This window comes from Pantherophis guttatus, chromosome 7 (assembly GCF_059756535.1).
Source record: "Pantherophis guttatus breed Tessera chromosome 7, ASM5975653v1, whole genome shotgun sequence".
Taxonomy (NCBI): Eukaryota; Metazoa; Chordata; class Lepidosauria; order Squamata; family Colubridae; genus Pantherophis; species Pantherophis guttatus.
The window spans coordinates 25,933,382-25,949,588 of NC_142069.1; the positions used below are offsets into that span (position 1 = coordinate 25,933,382).

The 16,207-nt window shown below is 39.2% G+C and overlaps 1 protein-coding gene across 4 annotated transcripts in view; it reads left to right on the forward strand.

Annotated features, from left to right (window-relative positions):
* ABTB3 (ankyrin repeat and BTB domain containing 3) overlaps nucleotides 1–15,983 on the forward strand; it is a 213,661-nt gene extending 197,678 nt beyond the window's left edge. For all 4 annotated transcript variants that reach the window (XM_034402676.3, XM_087873814.1, XM_034402675.3 and 1 more), the window contains 6 exons: nucleotides 795–900; nucleotides 3,546–3,648; nucleotides 5,556–5,637; nucleotides 8,878–8,946; nucleotides 9,404–9,517; nucleotides 15,151–15,983. In XM_034402676.3, coding sequence (XP_034258567.2) covers nucleotides 795–900; nucleotides 3,546–3,648; nucleotides 5,556–5,637; nucleotides 8,878–8,946; nucleotides 9,404–9,517; nucleotides 15,151–15,360 — 684 coding nt within the window. In that variant the 3' untranslated portion in view covers nucleotides 15,361–15,983. The remainder of the gene's footprint in view (nucleotides 1–794; nucleotides 901–3,545; nucleotides 3,649–5,555; nucleotides 5,638–8,877; nucleotides 8,947–9,403; nucleotides 9,518–15,150) is intronic.
* Nucleotides 15,984–16,207: the final 224 nt, after the last annotated feature.

Genomic DNA, 16,207 nt, shown 5'->3' on the forward strand with positions numbered 1-16,207 from the left:
GGATCTAGTGAATTAGTGAAATAGGCTACCAGATGAAGTGGTACCAATTTCTTAACCAAATGCATATTTTCCTGGGGTTGTGCTGCAGCAGTAGAGGAGAGACACAGAGTCCTGGGAAAAGATGCAGCTGCTTTAAGGAGGCACATATGATACATGAATGTCCTCATACGCTTCATAGCACTGTTTTTCCTAGCAGTTTGAAGTATGGCATAGCACTTTTGTGTCTCTCCTTGGCAGCCAGCCTCCGGTGCCTGATGCATGGATATATGTTGTTAATCCTATTTTTATTAGAATTGCCAGAAAATGAAAATATGCATTTACAGTTTTATTGAGCTGTGAAGTTGACTTAATTTTCCTCTGAATTTTTAGCTGAAAGGCATAAAAACAGGTTTGCATTATGTGGTTTTATCAAAGTATCATTCTGCCTGATGAGAGGCATAATTACCCGTAGTGGTGGTTCTCAACCTGTGGTCCACCCCGGGGGACAGGGCGCAATGTCATCATAGAGGGCCTACAAAGGCTTGATTTAATATTTAAGTCTTGGTGGTCCATGGCCATTGTCCGTGGCCACAAAAGGTATTTAAAGGGGGTCTGTTGTGAAGAAAAGGTTGAGAACCACTGACCTATAGGATATCTCCACAATGTTGATTTATCAGCTTCTAATGCAGTAGAGAAATTGCTCAAGGGAAGTAAGACAATATCCGCTCACATTTTTAGATCCTCAAAGCCATAAAACATTTGAGTGAAGTAACTTTGTTTTATGTTTATTTTACTGCATTTTTTTTTTGTTTCAGAACGAAGTGATTAGTCAACAGCTGGCTGTCATTTTCACTCATTGCTACGGACCTTATCCTATTCCCAAGCTTACTGAAATCAAACGCAAACAGACATCTCGTTTAGGTAAGCATGTGCTACATGAGTTCTTTGGCTTCAGTTTAAAAGATGTGTACTGTAGACATTTGGTCTTGGTAGACTTTTCATGCAATCCAAAATCAGAAGAGATCATAGAATATCCTAATCAGGGCCAAAGTTATTTGCTTATTTATTCACTTTGTATAGCTGCCCATCTCATATTTGTGACTCTAGGCAGCTTGTAAAATTAAAAAAAAATTATAAAAATAAAGAATATAAATAAACTCAAACACAAAACAAAAATACGGACAGCAGATGAAAGCAAGCAATAGATACCATTCATTAAAACCATTGGAAAACTCAACATTACTATTTTTCCTTTCTATTTCCCAATCAAATGCCAGTCATTTATTTCACCAATTTTCCAGTTTGGAATATGGGTATGTAGACTTTAATAATGATTTTATGATCAAACTAAAACACAATATTTACTCTGTTTAGAAGAACTTGCATTCACAACAGTGATATTACTGGCAGTTGTATCTGTCTTTAGTAGCCACCTTCTTCTTTAGAGTACTTTAATAAGTAACAAGCAATTTGGATATAGGAAAATGGAAGGCTTCTGAAGCAGTTCGTATATTGTATGTTTGTATAGGTGCAGCTTGGAAACTTCATCTGCATTAGTTCAAATTTCTGCAATATCCAGGTAGTCGTTGATTGACCACTGGTTCAATGACCATTCACAACAGCACTGAAAAAAGTGACTTATGGATGTTTTCACACTTATGACTATTGCAGCATCCCCATAGTTCTGTGATCAAAATTTGGAAGCTTGGCAGCTGGCTCATATTTATTATCACATGTCCTGGGATCATGTGATAATCTTTTGGGACCTTCTGACAAGCAAAATCAATGGGGAAGACAGATTTGCTTAACGGCTGCATAATTCACTTAAGAATTACATGATTCATGCAACAACTGTGGCAAGCAAGGTTGTAAAATGGGGCAAAACTCACTGCCCAACTGTCTTGCTTAGCAACAGAATTTTTTGGCTCAGTTGTGGTCATAAATCAAGGACTATCTGCATTTTCCAGATTTATTTACTTACTTATTTTATTATTTATTTATTAATCTTCTCTAACTTGGTATCTTTTAACATGTTCCCATCAGCCAAGACCAGCATGATTTACTGTTATTGAAGCCGAAAACAAATTGTATTAATAGAGATCTGGTAGTTTAGACTACGGGTGTCTAATTTGATTGCATCACGTGACATACCGTGATGTTTTTTGCTTTTGCAGAGCTTGGGGGGGGTGGCCTGCGCATGACGCATCCGGCCCGCGAGCCACCAGTTTGACAGGCCTGTGGTTTAGACATAAGCAAGAGTACTGACAAATAAAAAATAAGCCATCCCTTATATATTTATATAAAATGTATAACCCTACTCAATTTCTTTCCCAGGACTTTGGCAGTTCATAAACCTCCCAAATATGCAGGGAAAATGAAACAATATAGAATAGAATAGAATAGAATAGAATAGAATAGAATAGAATAGAATAGAATAGAATAGAATAGAATAGAATAGAATAGAATATTTTTTTATTGGCCAAGTGTGATTGGATACACAAGGAATTTGTCTTGGTGCATATGCTCTCAGTGTACATAAAAAGAAAACATTGAATTTTATTATGCAGTGTGTGGCAACCTTGAATATAAAATATACTCCAATATTTACCACTCTGCTCAGAACTGTTGAAAAATATAAGTGTTCATTTAAAAATGAAAATAAAAAAATGAGAAATAAAAGAAATAAAAATGAAAAAAAAATATTTTCTTAATACTGGCCTTGGGCCTCATATAAAGACAACATTTTTAACATTTTTATTTCCTGGGAAAGAGGCTTGTGGGATTGTCTTCCCAATATAGCACAATAACTTGACTAATTGGGGTGCTATGGATGGACTTGGAAACGGGGAATCATTTCTCCTTCTGTCTCAGGCAGCATAATATCTTAGATTGCTCTGTTGCTCTGTTACCTTTAAAAATAGTGTTAGAATTTCTTTCAGTGGCTTGGAATGCACTCTGGATGACAATATTTGAGTATATCCTCTATCAAAAACTTCCAACTTGAGCAGGGGTTGGACAAGAAGATCTCCAAGGTCCCTTCCTATGTTCCTATACTCTATGTTCTATGTCAGGGGTGTCATAGATCTGGCCCTGGAAACAGTGAAGGACTGGCCTCCGGTGAAAACTCTGCCAGTGAAAACAAAGCTCAGGAGGACCGCATGTGGGTCCTCCTGAGCTCCGTTTTCGCTGGCAGAGGGTTGCAGGAGCCATTGCAGCCGAAAATGGAACTCAGGAGCCCATTTTCTCTGGCAGAGCACTCAGGCCACTACAGGCACATCCAACGAGTGACGTCATGCTGGCCACACCCATCCTGGCCACACACCCCGAGGTCAAACAACCCTGATGCGGCCCTCAATGAAATCGAGTTTGACACCCCTGTTCTATGTTCTTCAAAATAACTTCAAAGGTGCATTCATCTTAAATTGCAGTCTTTTATAATGAAGATCAAATATATTGATGTTTTAATTTATTCCGATTAAAGTGTCTTCCTCTTGGTTTTTTGTATGTTTTTTTGTTTGGGAGGTGGTTTTTTAAAAAATTTGATCTGTTGTTTTTTGTCATTTCAGATCCTCATTTCCTCAACAATAAAGAAATGTCAGATGTTACATTCCTTGTGGAAGGAAGACCATATTATGCTCACAGAGTATTACTATTTACTGCATCTCCTAGGTATTTATACATATGAAAATGGCATAAACTTAATTTTAGTATTTTGGATCACAAAAGGCAGGCAGATTTATAGGTTACCCAAGAGGAATTTGCAATTAAGATTATATTTCTTCATTGGCTGAATAAATTGCCGGTGATTGCTGCACATCTCACCGCAATAAATGTGACTAGTTGAAAAGTGTGATAGAATCCAGAAAGGGACATCAAAGCATAAGGAGAAACAATACAGACTACCAATCAGGAGTTTGGTAGTCTTCTTAGGGAAACTATGTTCAGCAGCCAAAATATATTTCTGCTGTAATGCTAAAGTCTTACACTAAAAGTCAGTATTACAGTACATCCCCAGATTAAAGTTAGAGAAATTTGCTTGCCATTATGAATATAGAGCCATTGTGGTATGTATGATTAGACACTAGTTTTTCTACTAGCTTTAGAGCTGAATAAAGGTAGACCTTTCTGGACAGTACTCCATCAATTCCTGTCACTTCCATAACTGGAAGGATATTGTCAATTTTTTTTTACAATTATGAATATAAGATATTGGGAGCCAAGCAGAGGTGGTATTCAGCAGGTTCTGACCAGTTCTGGAGAACCAGTAGTGGAAATTTTGAGTAGTTCGGAGAACCGGTAAATACCACCTCTGACTGGCCCCACCTCTATCTATTCTCTGCCTCCTGAGTCCCAGCTGATCGGGAAGAAATGGGGATTTTGCAGTAACCTTCCCCTGGAGTAGGGAGGGAAGGGAGATTTTACAGTATTCTTCCCGTGCCATGCCCACCAAGCCATGCCACACCCACCAAGCCACGCCAACAGAACTGGTAGTAAAAAAATTTGAATCCCACCATTGGAGCCAAGCATATTTTTTCCTCTTTACCTTTTCTTCTCTGAAGCAGAAAAGGTGGGTTTGCTGTTGCTGAAAGCACTTGAGATGACTTCAAGAAGCCATTGATAATTACTGTTATCTTAACCCTTCTCTGAAACACTTCAGTTCTTGGCTACCTTCTCCTTAAAAAGGGTGGTGGAAGCGAAGAAATTAGATACTACCTTAATATCTAATTTGGCCTTTTCGAGCCTTCTGCCTTCAAAATGAGCTTCCAGAATTATTACTCAGCACAAGAACTGACTATTTGAACAAGGCTGACTAGTACAACTTGTGATCTGGCATTCTGAAGTTAAGCATTTAATAGCTTTGGCTGCTACTGACAGATCCTGGGGCATATCTTTTCTGTATTTAAAAAAAAGTGGAATATATGAGTCCTCAATGGATAGGTATCGTCCTTATGTGTGAACTTTATACCATGCTAATGCAAAGGCTAGTTTTTTTCCTCCTTTCCTTCATGGTGATTGATATAGATATATATATATATACACAAATTTACAAATTTCATGGTGATATATATATATATATAGAATATGCATATATATATATATATATATATATATATATATATATATATATATATATATATATATATATATATATATATATACATATTCTTAGCCAGGTTTTATCTACGTAAACTAAGTTGTTCTACAGCCCTGGTTCTGTGAAATCTCATTCACAAGTTTCACATAAAAGCCTACGAAAAAGAAAAAGACACATTGTACCTTTACAGGGAGGATATCTGAGAAGTGGGTGTGGCTCACTGATGACGCCTTAAAAGGCAGAAATAGCTATCTGAGTCTCCCAGAGAGCAACACAGAGTTGCAGTTTGTCAGCAGAAAAAAGGCCCAGAAACTTGTGAATGAGATTTCACAGAACCAGGGCTGCAAAACAACTTAGTTTACGTAGGTAAAACCTGGCTAGAAAGAATATGCATATGCATATATATATATATATATATAAACAAATTTACATATTACAAATTGTTTTTAAATAGCAAATGTATTTGGATGTTTCTCTGTAGGTTTAAAGCCTTGTTGTCCAGCAAACCTCCCTCTGATAGCACTTTCATTGAGATCAGCTATGTGAAGTATCCCATTTTCCAGGTAACGTTGAATGTCTCAAGAAATCTCGGTATAACTAATAATTAGAACCAGAGAAATTTCCTGAAATATGGACTCTAATTACTGTTTTCTAATAGCAGTATTTCAGCTTTGTTATTCATTGGAATCAAACTGTTGTGACCTAGGCCCAAGTAGTTATTACCAAACACAATCAGTCCTAAACAAACATATTTTATTAAAACAGCTGGAATTACTTCATTCTCAGCTTAGTCCAAATTCTTCATAAGCAGTCCTTCGGCCTTATCACCAGCCTTTGTCTTCTTTGGCACCCTGCCAAAGGCTTTTCTTGGCAAAACCCCATGAAGTTCAGAAGCAAGAGACGCTGACAAGAAACAAATGTAGCAACGTTGCTTTCCTACAAAGATCCCAAGAGCTGTTGCTGCTCTTTTAAGCCTTCTGGGAGGGGCCAATCATCTCCTGGCCTTACTCCCGTGTCGTCCTTTTTGCTTTAGCTGCTCTTGCCTTCTGGCAGCTCTTCGCATGTGTGCACTAGGAACAGGCTCCTCCTATTCCTCTACCTCTCTTCTATCCGCCTGGAGGCTCCAGAGTCCGCGCATCACTCCCGGATGTCCCTGGCCCCATCTCTGCCTCCGACGCAGAGCCCTCGTCCAGGCCTTCCCCTGACTCCAGGACTGGCCCATTGTCCTCCCCAGCCTCCTCAGTGTCCAACTCCGCTGACAGCTCCGCAGGCTGCTGGCAGACCACAACACAAACTGTATATGAATGATATTGATCTACTTTTATGTGGCCTGGCCATAGAATTAAATATTGTAACATTTATGTAGGAATGGTAATCAGGTTTAAAAAGTGGAATTATTAGCAAAGAATTCCGAGGTCAGTTAGAACAATGGTTTTATTTGCTTGTTTGACTTTTATCAGACCTTAATTATTTTGTAAATACAAGTAGTCCTTGACTTACAACCACAATTGAGACCAAAATGTATGTTGCTAAGCAAGGCATTTGTTAAGTGAGTTTTGCCCCATTTTATGACCTTTCTTGCCTCAGTTGTTAAGTGAATCACTGCACTTGTTAAATAAGTAACATGGTTGTTAAGTGAATCTGGCTTCCCCATTGACTTTGCTTGTCGGAAGGTCGCAAAAGGTGATCACATGACCTCAGGACACAGCAACCGTCACAAATATGAAACAGTTGCCCAAGCATCAGAATTTTTTAATCATGTGACCATGGGGATGCTGCAACAATCGTAAATGTGAAAAACGGTCATAAGTCACTTTTTTCAGTGCCGTTGTAACTTTGAACAATCACTAAATGAACTGTTGTAAATCGAGGATTACCTGCAATTCAAGGCAATGAACTTACACAATACCCCTTCTTTTTCGTACTATTTCCCCAACAAAAACAACCCTGTGAGGTGGGTTAGGCTGAGAGAGAGTGACTAACCCAAAATCACCCAGCCATTGTTTCATGCCTAAGGCAAGACTAGAATTTACACTCTCCTGGTTTCTATACCAACAGTTTAAACACTTGATCTGTCCCCGTCCACACACACACACAAACACAGCCAGCCGAGGGTTAAGAAAGTACTTGGCACGCACACAGGTCGTTATCTCAAACTTGGCAGCAATATAATCACCGTCTGCCAAGAGCTTTTACTGCAACAGATAACATAAATTACATACGTATTGCAAATAGTCCAGCAAAACAATATCCCTTTCGGCAGCTTCAGACGTTGTTCAAGTGACTAGCCAAAGTTCGTTTTTGTTCGTCACGGAGTTTTACCAGCCACCACCCTCTCTTATATAGTCTCTGGGGTGTGGTCCAGTGACTCAGTTCTAATCCCTAGCACGCCTCCTTAACTGCTGCAACCGTTTATCACGCCTTCGTTGGCGTGCATCCAGGAATGACGGCTCTCCTTCGCTCTCATCCGAGACACCTGGCTCCTGGCTAATCTCCTCTCCCTCGGCCGGCACCTGAGACAGTGCCAGAGGGGAGGGGCCTGGAGAAGGAGGCCTGGCTGACTCCTCTTCCTCATGTTCGGAGCTTTCTTCCTCCGATGAGATAGGCTCAGAGGGCGGGGCCACAACAACACTACACCAAACTGCACTCTTCATCTGGCCACCATAAATGCTTTTCTGGAAGTTCTTAAGTATCGGGGTGGTGGTGGTGTGACGAGGACATCTCTCCCATCAGGAAAATATTTGAAAGTCAAGAGAGGCTCTTTTGAAGATACCTTCTGCCTTTTTCTGTGTTGCTTTCATGCCTTCTCTGATAAGCTCCATTTGATTCTCACTCAGTCAGTAGTTCAAAACCAGGGGTGAAATTCAGCAGGTTCTGACAGGTTCTGGAGAACCGATAGCAGAAATTTTGAGTAGTTCGGAGAACCAGCAAATGCCACCTCTGGCTGGCCCCAGAGTGGGGTGGGAATGGAGATTTTGTAGGATCCTTCCCCTGCCACAGCCACCAAGTCACGCCCACAGAACCGATAGTAAAAAAAATTGAATTCCACCACTGTTCAAAACCATATAAAGATGCAACTCTTTCACAGACTTTTAATTGTTTGTTGGTTTTATGCCACTTCTAGTGTTTATTTCAATTTATGTTTTTAGTTTTTTATATTGTGCTTTTTAAATTTGTTTGACTGCCTTTAGCAATAATCAATCAATCAAATGAACTTTTTTTTTTCCAGAAGTGAGCTCCTTTAATTACTGGTATTACACAGTTCTTTTTTATTTTCTCATATTGAGGTTTTCAGAAGTGTGATAATTAAGCGTTCCTTAATTATTCTGAAAGAGGTGTGTTAAAGAAAAGTTGCCAGGTTTAGCTTGTCTTTCATAGGAGCACGCCTGGCAGAGATTTACCAGCTGACGGCATCCCTTGTGTTGTATTTGCGTACTATAGTGAATTTTTTCCTTGCCCTACTTTTGTATACCAAATTTCTTCCCACAAAACTGCTGCTAAAAAAGAGAATATGAGCTCTCTTAGGAGAGAAATTAGTTGTTAATTGTATAGCTTTGTAGCCAGTAGGTTTCCTTTATCAAGAATCCTTGAGTAAAAATGACAGAAACAAGAACTACTCTTCTGACATAAAGAGTTAAGGGATATATTTTCACCATATCCTAAAATGTATTAATACTATTTCATTCTTTTCTGTTTTCTGTTTTGAAATAACATTGATTTATCACTTTTCCCTTAGTTTTCAAGAACTTCAGAAACAAATGTATTTTTGTAATTTATGGATTTATTTATTTTTTTTGTTTCAGCTTATTATGCAGTATCTCTACTGTGGAGGTTCAGAGTCACTTCTCATTAAAAACAATGAAGTTATGGAGGTAAGAGGCATCTTATACTAAAAACTGCTATTATTATTATTATTACAAGTGTGCTAAATTACTAGATTTGGCTGAATGAAAATGGAGGTGATCAATCAATGATAAATTAATTGAATTTATTCAGCTGCCTGGACTTGCTTTCGATGAGATGGGTGTCTGTGTAAATGTGATAAATAAATTAATAAAAATCTTCCTTACGTGTAGATTTTTTTTGGACCCATAGATTTTTTTTTGATTTGTAAAGTGCTTTAAAAGCATGCAATCACCTGTTAACTTTGGAGGAAAAGAAAAAAAAAATGAACAACACAGCCCCCATAGTTTCCAGTTTCATTTCATTTGAAATACTACGATATGTACAAAGACAGACCAAGAAGTTGAAAAAGAAATATTCTTTTTGGTGCCCACAAAAATGATTACCGTCCCCAAACCTGTAATAATCCTTTTTCTCATTTTTCAGCTTCTATCTGCTGCTAAATTTTTCCAGCTTGAAGCATTGCAACGTCACTGTGAGATCATCTGTGCAAAAAGTATCAACACAGAAAATTGTGTGGATATTTATAATCATGCCAAGGTAATCCAATTTTGTTCCTCATATATATTCATTGGTGCAGGAATCCATGCCCAGCCCCAGCATAAAATGTCCTTGGACAGGTGTCAAGATCTAATTGTTGCAATCCTGGCCTAATTTTTGCCTCTGCTTTGTTGCATCTTCCCGCGCCATTACAGTGAGAAATTGCATTGGCCAGGTCCAGTTGTAAAAATTCTTCCCATCATTCCCAAAGGCATTCTCCTGGGCATTTCATAACTATACTGGGACTTACACAAATAGGGAGGGAAGAGTATTGAAATTCTAATGACTAGCAGTAGGACTTGGCTCACTCTAGCTATATATGACATGGCTATTAATATTGTGCATATCATAATTTATATGGGAATTTAGCTCGTTTAATCCTGAAGAAATGTAGTCAGGGGATAGGATTAGGGTTAGGATTAGTATTCTTTGCAGATAAGACTGCTGCTCACTTTTTGCAGTTATGATTGCTTTTTTAAAAAAACCACTAAAATTGGTGAACAAACAATATGCCTACCTACACACATATCCGTTGCACTATTCTTTTTTGGGGGTATAGCAGTGGCAGAGTTGAATGTAGAGTTGAAAGGATGTAATTTCAAAGCCCATCTCCCAGAAGACCTTGGATTTGTACCTTGTGGCCCACCTTCTACCAGACTGTCGTAGTTTATCACTACCACCACCACCTGCCTTCCTTGGAGAATGGCTTTACCTGGTGGCCTCCTAACCCCAACCTATAAAACAGATGTCTTGCCTTCCAGCAAAGAGTAGGAACAAAAGATGATAAAAAGAACTCTATAGGGCCACTTCCTGTCTATTTTAGCTTTCAGGTATGTGACTAGAAAAAACAGTCCCTGCTTCTTTGAAAAATTAAGTAATTTCACAATTGATACATTTTTTAAAAAACCAATTAAAAACAAGGAAGAAACGAGACATAAACCATTCATAACTTTAGGTATTTACATGTAGAGACAATCGGCAGCATGAAAAATAAAAACACAGTGGTGCTAAAATTAGAAATTTTCTTTCTATTTACTTTCTCATAGGAAGCAAACTATTGTGCTTCCATCATACTGATACATCTTCTCATATATTGCCTTTTCTTTAAACTACTTACCTTTCTCTTTTTAAGCATCTCATCAACTTCTTCAGTCTTCTCTTTCTCATTCATTTTTGTCACATGATCAAACAACCTTAGGGTACTGTTTTCATAATAGTCTATCAATTTGGTTTCATTAATTCATTAATTCCTTTTCTCTTCTTCAGTAACCCATTTGTACTTACTTAGAGAGGGCTGTAAAGCAGCGGCCCCCAACCTTTTGGGCACCAGGGACCGGCTCCATGGAGAGAGGTTTTTCCACAGACTGGAGGGGGCGTGGTTTCCTGTGCTGCCTGCATCCTATGGATGGGACTTTGCTTGTTTGGGTGGCCCGGTTTATGGCATGCTGCGGACTGGTGCTGGTTCACAGACTGGGGTTTGGAGATCCCTGCTGTAAAGAACTATGAAGCAGCCTATAAGTCTAAGTACTATTGCTATTTTCTTTTGCCCCCAGCGTGAAATCAAGCAGGTTTTAACAGGTTCTGGAGAACCGATAGTGGAAATTTTGAGTAGTTCGGAGAACCAGCAAATACCACCTCTGCCTGGCCCCAGAGTGGGGTGGGAATGGAGATTTTGCAATATCCTTCCCCTGCTATGCCCACCAAGCCATGCCCACAGAACCAGAAGGGGAAAAATCTGGATTTCACCCCTGCCCCGGGACACTTTTATTTTCATTTCTAAATAACAGTTTGACAAGAACATGTGCTTCTTCACAGATATTTTCAGATGCTTAGATCAAATAGACCAGATACTACCCATTATTTTTCTAGCAATATTTATCTTAATGTTTTTCCATCTTCCCTGCTTTAGTAAAATTTCTGTCAAGATATGCAAATTGAAAGCTATACAGATTTTTTATAAAACACTACTTACTGCATTTGTAACATTGTCTCTGTTAAACAAGGTCTGTGTATCATTTTCATTATTATGGTTCATTACACAGTCAGCCAGATGGATTTGGCATTTTTATCCACTTATCGAGTCCTTTCCAAAGACCTGGGATAGGCAGATGTTGATATTTGATGAGGTTAGAGGTATTGTCCCAGGATGTAAGCTGTTCCAAGGAAAGCTGCCTTTTGCAACTACTTGATGGTGAATTTGTCAATGCCGATGATGTTCAAATGGTGCTCCAGTTGTTTTGGGATTGCACCCCAAGCACCTATCATTATTGATACTACCTTTGCTTTCCTTTGCCACAATTGTTCTATTGCACAATTTGCAGGTCTTTGTATTTTGTTATCTTCTCTAGTTTTTTCTCTTCCCTTCTTCTTGCTTCAGGTACTGTCATGTCCATTATCCAAATGATGCAACAAAGACTTTTTTGTCTTTCTTATTAACAATTAAATGTGAGGTGTTATATGGCAGGTGCCTATTTGTTTGAATTCTAAAGCCCCAGAGCACTTCAGCCTCTTCATTTTCTATGATTATTGCTATTTTACAGTCTCACCAGTTCTTGTTTGCAGGCAAATCAGAGGTGGGTTTCAGCAGGTTCTGACCAGTTCTGGAGAACTGGTAGCGGAAATTTTGAGTAGTTTGGAGAACCGATAGTAAAAATTCTGACTGACCCCGCCCCCATCTATTCTCTGCCTCCCAAGTCCCAGCTGATCAGGAGGAAATAGAGATTTTACAGTATCCTTCCCCTGGAGTGGGGTGGGAATGGAGATTTTACAGTATACTTCCCCTGCCACGCCCACCAAGCCCTGCCACGCCCACCAAGCCACACCCACAGAACCGGTAGTAAAAAAATTTGAAACCCACCACTGAGGCAAATGGTATTTCTTGCAGATCTTCCAATCCCTTTGCTGCTACTAGGTCATGCTATGCTTGCCGTCAGTCTGTGTGATCTTGCAGTAGTTGTCTGCAACAGGCAATCCATTGTTTCTTCAGCTTCTTTGCAAAGGCAGCACTTGCCGTCTGTTGCTGTCTTCTCAATTCTGGCTTTTTTTGCATTTGTTCTTAAGGCTTGGTGTTATGCCACCAGAATTAGCTTATCTATCTCTTTCTTCAACTTTCCTGCTTTTAACCATTGCTAGGTCTTGTTATTATCTATTTTCCCTGCTATTTTTGTTCATGTACTGGCCATGTAATCCTTTGTCTTCCTACGCCTCTTTTATGTTCTTCATTTGATCTTTATTGTAGTTTGGTATCTTCAGTATTCAGTAAGCCTTCCTAGTATACTAGCTTCAGTGCATTATTAATATTATTTGGTGCCTTTGAGACAATGTTGGGCTAGCCCTTGCAGTTTTCTTAGCAACATTTCAGGAGTGGTTTGCACTTAGCTGCTTTATAGGGCTGAGAGAGAGTGACCTGCCTAAGTCACCCAGTTGGGTTTGTGTCTAAGGGAGTACTAGAACTCAGAGTTTCTGATTTCTAGTCTGCTGCCTTAACCACTACATCAAACTGACTGGATCATACGGCCTTCTTAAGTGGTCATAAATAATTTGGTTCATAGCCTACAGCATGATGTTGTTTACATACAATAATATGCATACATGCATCCCCCAGAGGACACACTACTGTAATGTCACAAGTATTCCATACACATTTATCCATCAGTACAGTATCATCCAGCTTCACTTTTTGAGCAATCATTGTCTGGTGTATTTTTCTTATCCATTATTTCTTTCACTTCATAATTTGGAAAGTATCCCTTTTCATATTTCCCATTAGATAGTTCCATACATCTGTGAGTCAATCTACAATACAATTCTTATCTCTATGTGCAAAGCCATTTCCAGATTTTTTTTCATTAAGTCTATTTTTTATTCAGTTCTGTTCAATTTTAGAAAGAAAACCCAATCCTTTAACATTCTGTATAATAAGAGACAACCATTAGATATTGTTAATACAATTTAAACCCTAGTGTAGCAGATTTTGGGTTTAACAGACAAAATCTGTTGGGCACAAACTTGGTCCAAATTATCGTTACTGTATTGGGACTTCTTAAATCCTCAGAATAATTTTTCCCCTGCCAGAAGTATTTAATACCCAGAAGGAAAGAAATATATACATACATACATATATATATATATGTATGTAGGTATGTATGTATGTATGTAGGTAGGTAGGTAGGTAGGTAGGTAGGTAGGTCTTTGGTTATTCGGGTTTTCGGGTGTCAGTCTGCTTCATGTATGGATTGGAGGGGTTTAAAGTGGCAATTGATGCAGCTGCGGTCTGGCTTCTGGTCCGTGGTCGTGCTTCATCATTGGTGTGGGTTTGAGTCTACTTTCTGCGTGGATGTGTGGTGGTGACAGTGTGCAGACAGCATTCTGCACAAACCGAAAAATATCCACCATCCTAAGAAACCCCAAAGACAAAATTGAATTAGAAAATCAAGGAGTATATGAAATCCCATGCACCGCCTGCCCCAGCACATACGTTGGACAAACCAGCAGAAGAATAAGTGCACGCATTGAAGAACACAAGAACTCAGTCAGAAAAGAGGAACCAACTTCTTCCCTAGTCCAACACCTTAAAGCCACAGGACATGAAATTGACTTTAAAAAGACCAGAACTATTGCCAAAACTGAACACTTTAACAACAGAATAATCAGAGAAGCCATCGAGATAGAAAAACACCCACACAGCATGAATAAATGAGATGATACCTCCCGCCTACCAGCCATTTGGAAACCTGCCCTTATTGACAAACAAGTCCCTAACACGAGGAATGACACCAGATCCACACTCACGAGGGCCACACAGGATGTCACTGCCACACATCCACGCGCAAAGCAGACTCAAACCCACACCGATGATGAGGCATGACCACGGACCAGAAGCCAGACCGCAGCTGCATCATTAGCCACTTTAAACCCCTCCAATCCATACATGAAGCAGACTGACACCCACCATGAAGATGTGGCACGACCATGAACGCGAAGCCAAACAACAGCAACACAGCTCACCAGCTCAAATCCCCCTGCAACTCAGACTAACCCGAGCACAACCAAGCCCCCACCCAAACAGAACACACTCCCAGCCAATCAGAGCACAGCCAACCCCCATCCAATCAGAGCACAGCCAAGCCCCCAAACAATCAGAACACACCTCCACCCAATCAGAACACAGCCAAGCTCCCACCCAATCAGTTCACACCCCCACTAGCAGTTAAAAGGAAGAAACAGCTGCGACCACACATTGCTCCTAGAAGCACGAAGCCGAAAACACCAACCTGAAGATGACGAATGAGACTTCGTCCAAATGTCGCCAAGACACTTCCAATTTTACGCGGGAGAAAACTTGAATAACCAAAGTCCTATATATATAGATAGAGAGGGAGGGAGGGAGGGAGGGAGATTTGGTAAATTAGGGTCAGAAGGGCAGATTAAATTCCATGTTGTTCTAAGTGAGATATTTGTCACATAGACTGTATTACCCATGTAGTTCTACCTCAGATTGCCAAGAGATATTGGATACTGTTGAATAAGTCTAAAGCACCATGGGCTGAAGAATTAGCTTCAGTGAGCAATTACAGTTTGTATATTTATTTGTGTTTCTTTTTCTCTTCCTACCCTTCATTATCCATCTTCAGTTTCTTGGAGTCACAGAACTAGCTTCTTTTTGTGAGGGTTACTTTCTAAAAAATATGATGGTCTTAATTGAAAATGAAGCTTTCAAGCAGTTGCTGTATGACAAAAATGGAGATTCACCTGGCCAAAATGTTCTACAAGATTTACAGAGGACGTTGGCAACACGGATCCAGTCGATTCATTTATCATCCTCGAAAGGCTCCATTGTATAAAGTTCTGGAAGTATTTGAAGTTTCATCAGAGACACTGCACGTGAAATATTGCTGTTGTATTATCTTGAGCAAACATATAATTCTTTTCCTACTGGAATATTACATTGCGGTTATGGGCCAAAGGTGCTGCCACTTACTTGAATCTTCTTTTGGGCAAGATGTTGTGGTACAAGTGACTCCTGGGCATTTTTGGAACTACCAGGGTGCATTGGTGTCCTGTGAATAACATATTGTTCACATTCTGGATGCAGAAGTGTTGTTGTGTAACTAACGCCAGCAGGAGATGGGATAAGTGCTGGTAAAGAGCAGAAACTCTGAAAGAACAAGAATGCCATGGAACAATTCTTTGACAAAACCAACACATCAGGTTTTTATTACACAATGTTCTGTTCTGTTTGTTATTTTCTTGTTTGGGAGAAGAGGCTAAGCCCTGTAATTCTTCCCACTTTCAAAGTCCATTGTATTACACATTTAAGAAATATAGAACTGGATTACTTGCATATTAGCATTTTTTAAAAAAAAAATGATTAAGACTGTTAAAAATGTGAAAATGTATTTTCACAATTTGTTAGTGGTGTGGTTTTTTTTTTAAATGGTTCCTAAATAAATGGGATGGCTCTAAATTGTTTTCCCCAAAAAATATATTTAAAATTGAATGTAATAGGTTAAGTTTGGTTATTCTTTTGTTTTTAAATGGTGAAATATGCACTGTGTAGACATAGATATGAAAATGGTTCGGTTCATCTGCTTTCTTTAAAACTGATATAATCTTGCCCAAATGTTCTGATTACACCAGTGTTTCTCAACCTCAGCCGCTTGAAGATGTGTGGACTTGAAGATGTGCGGA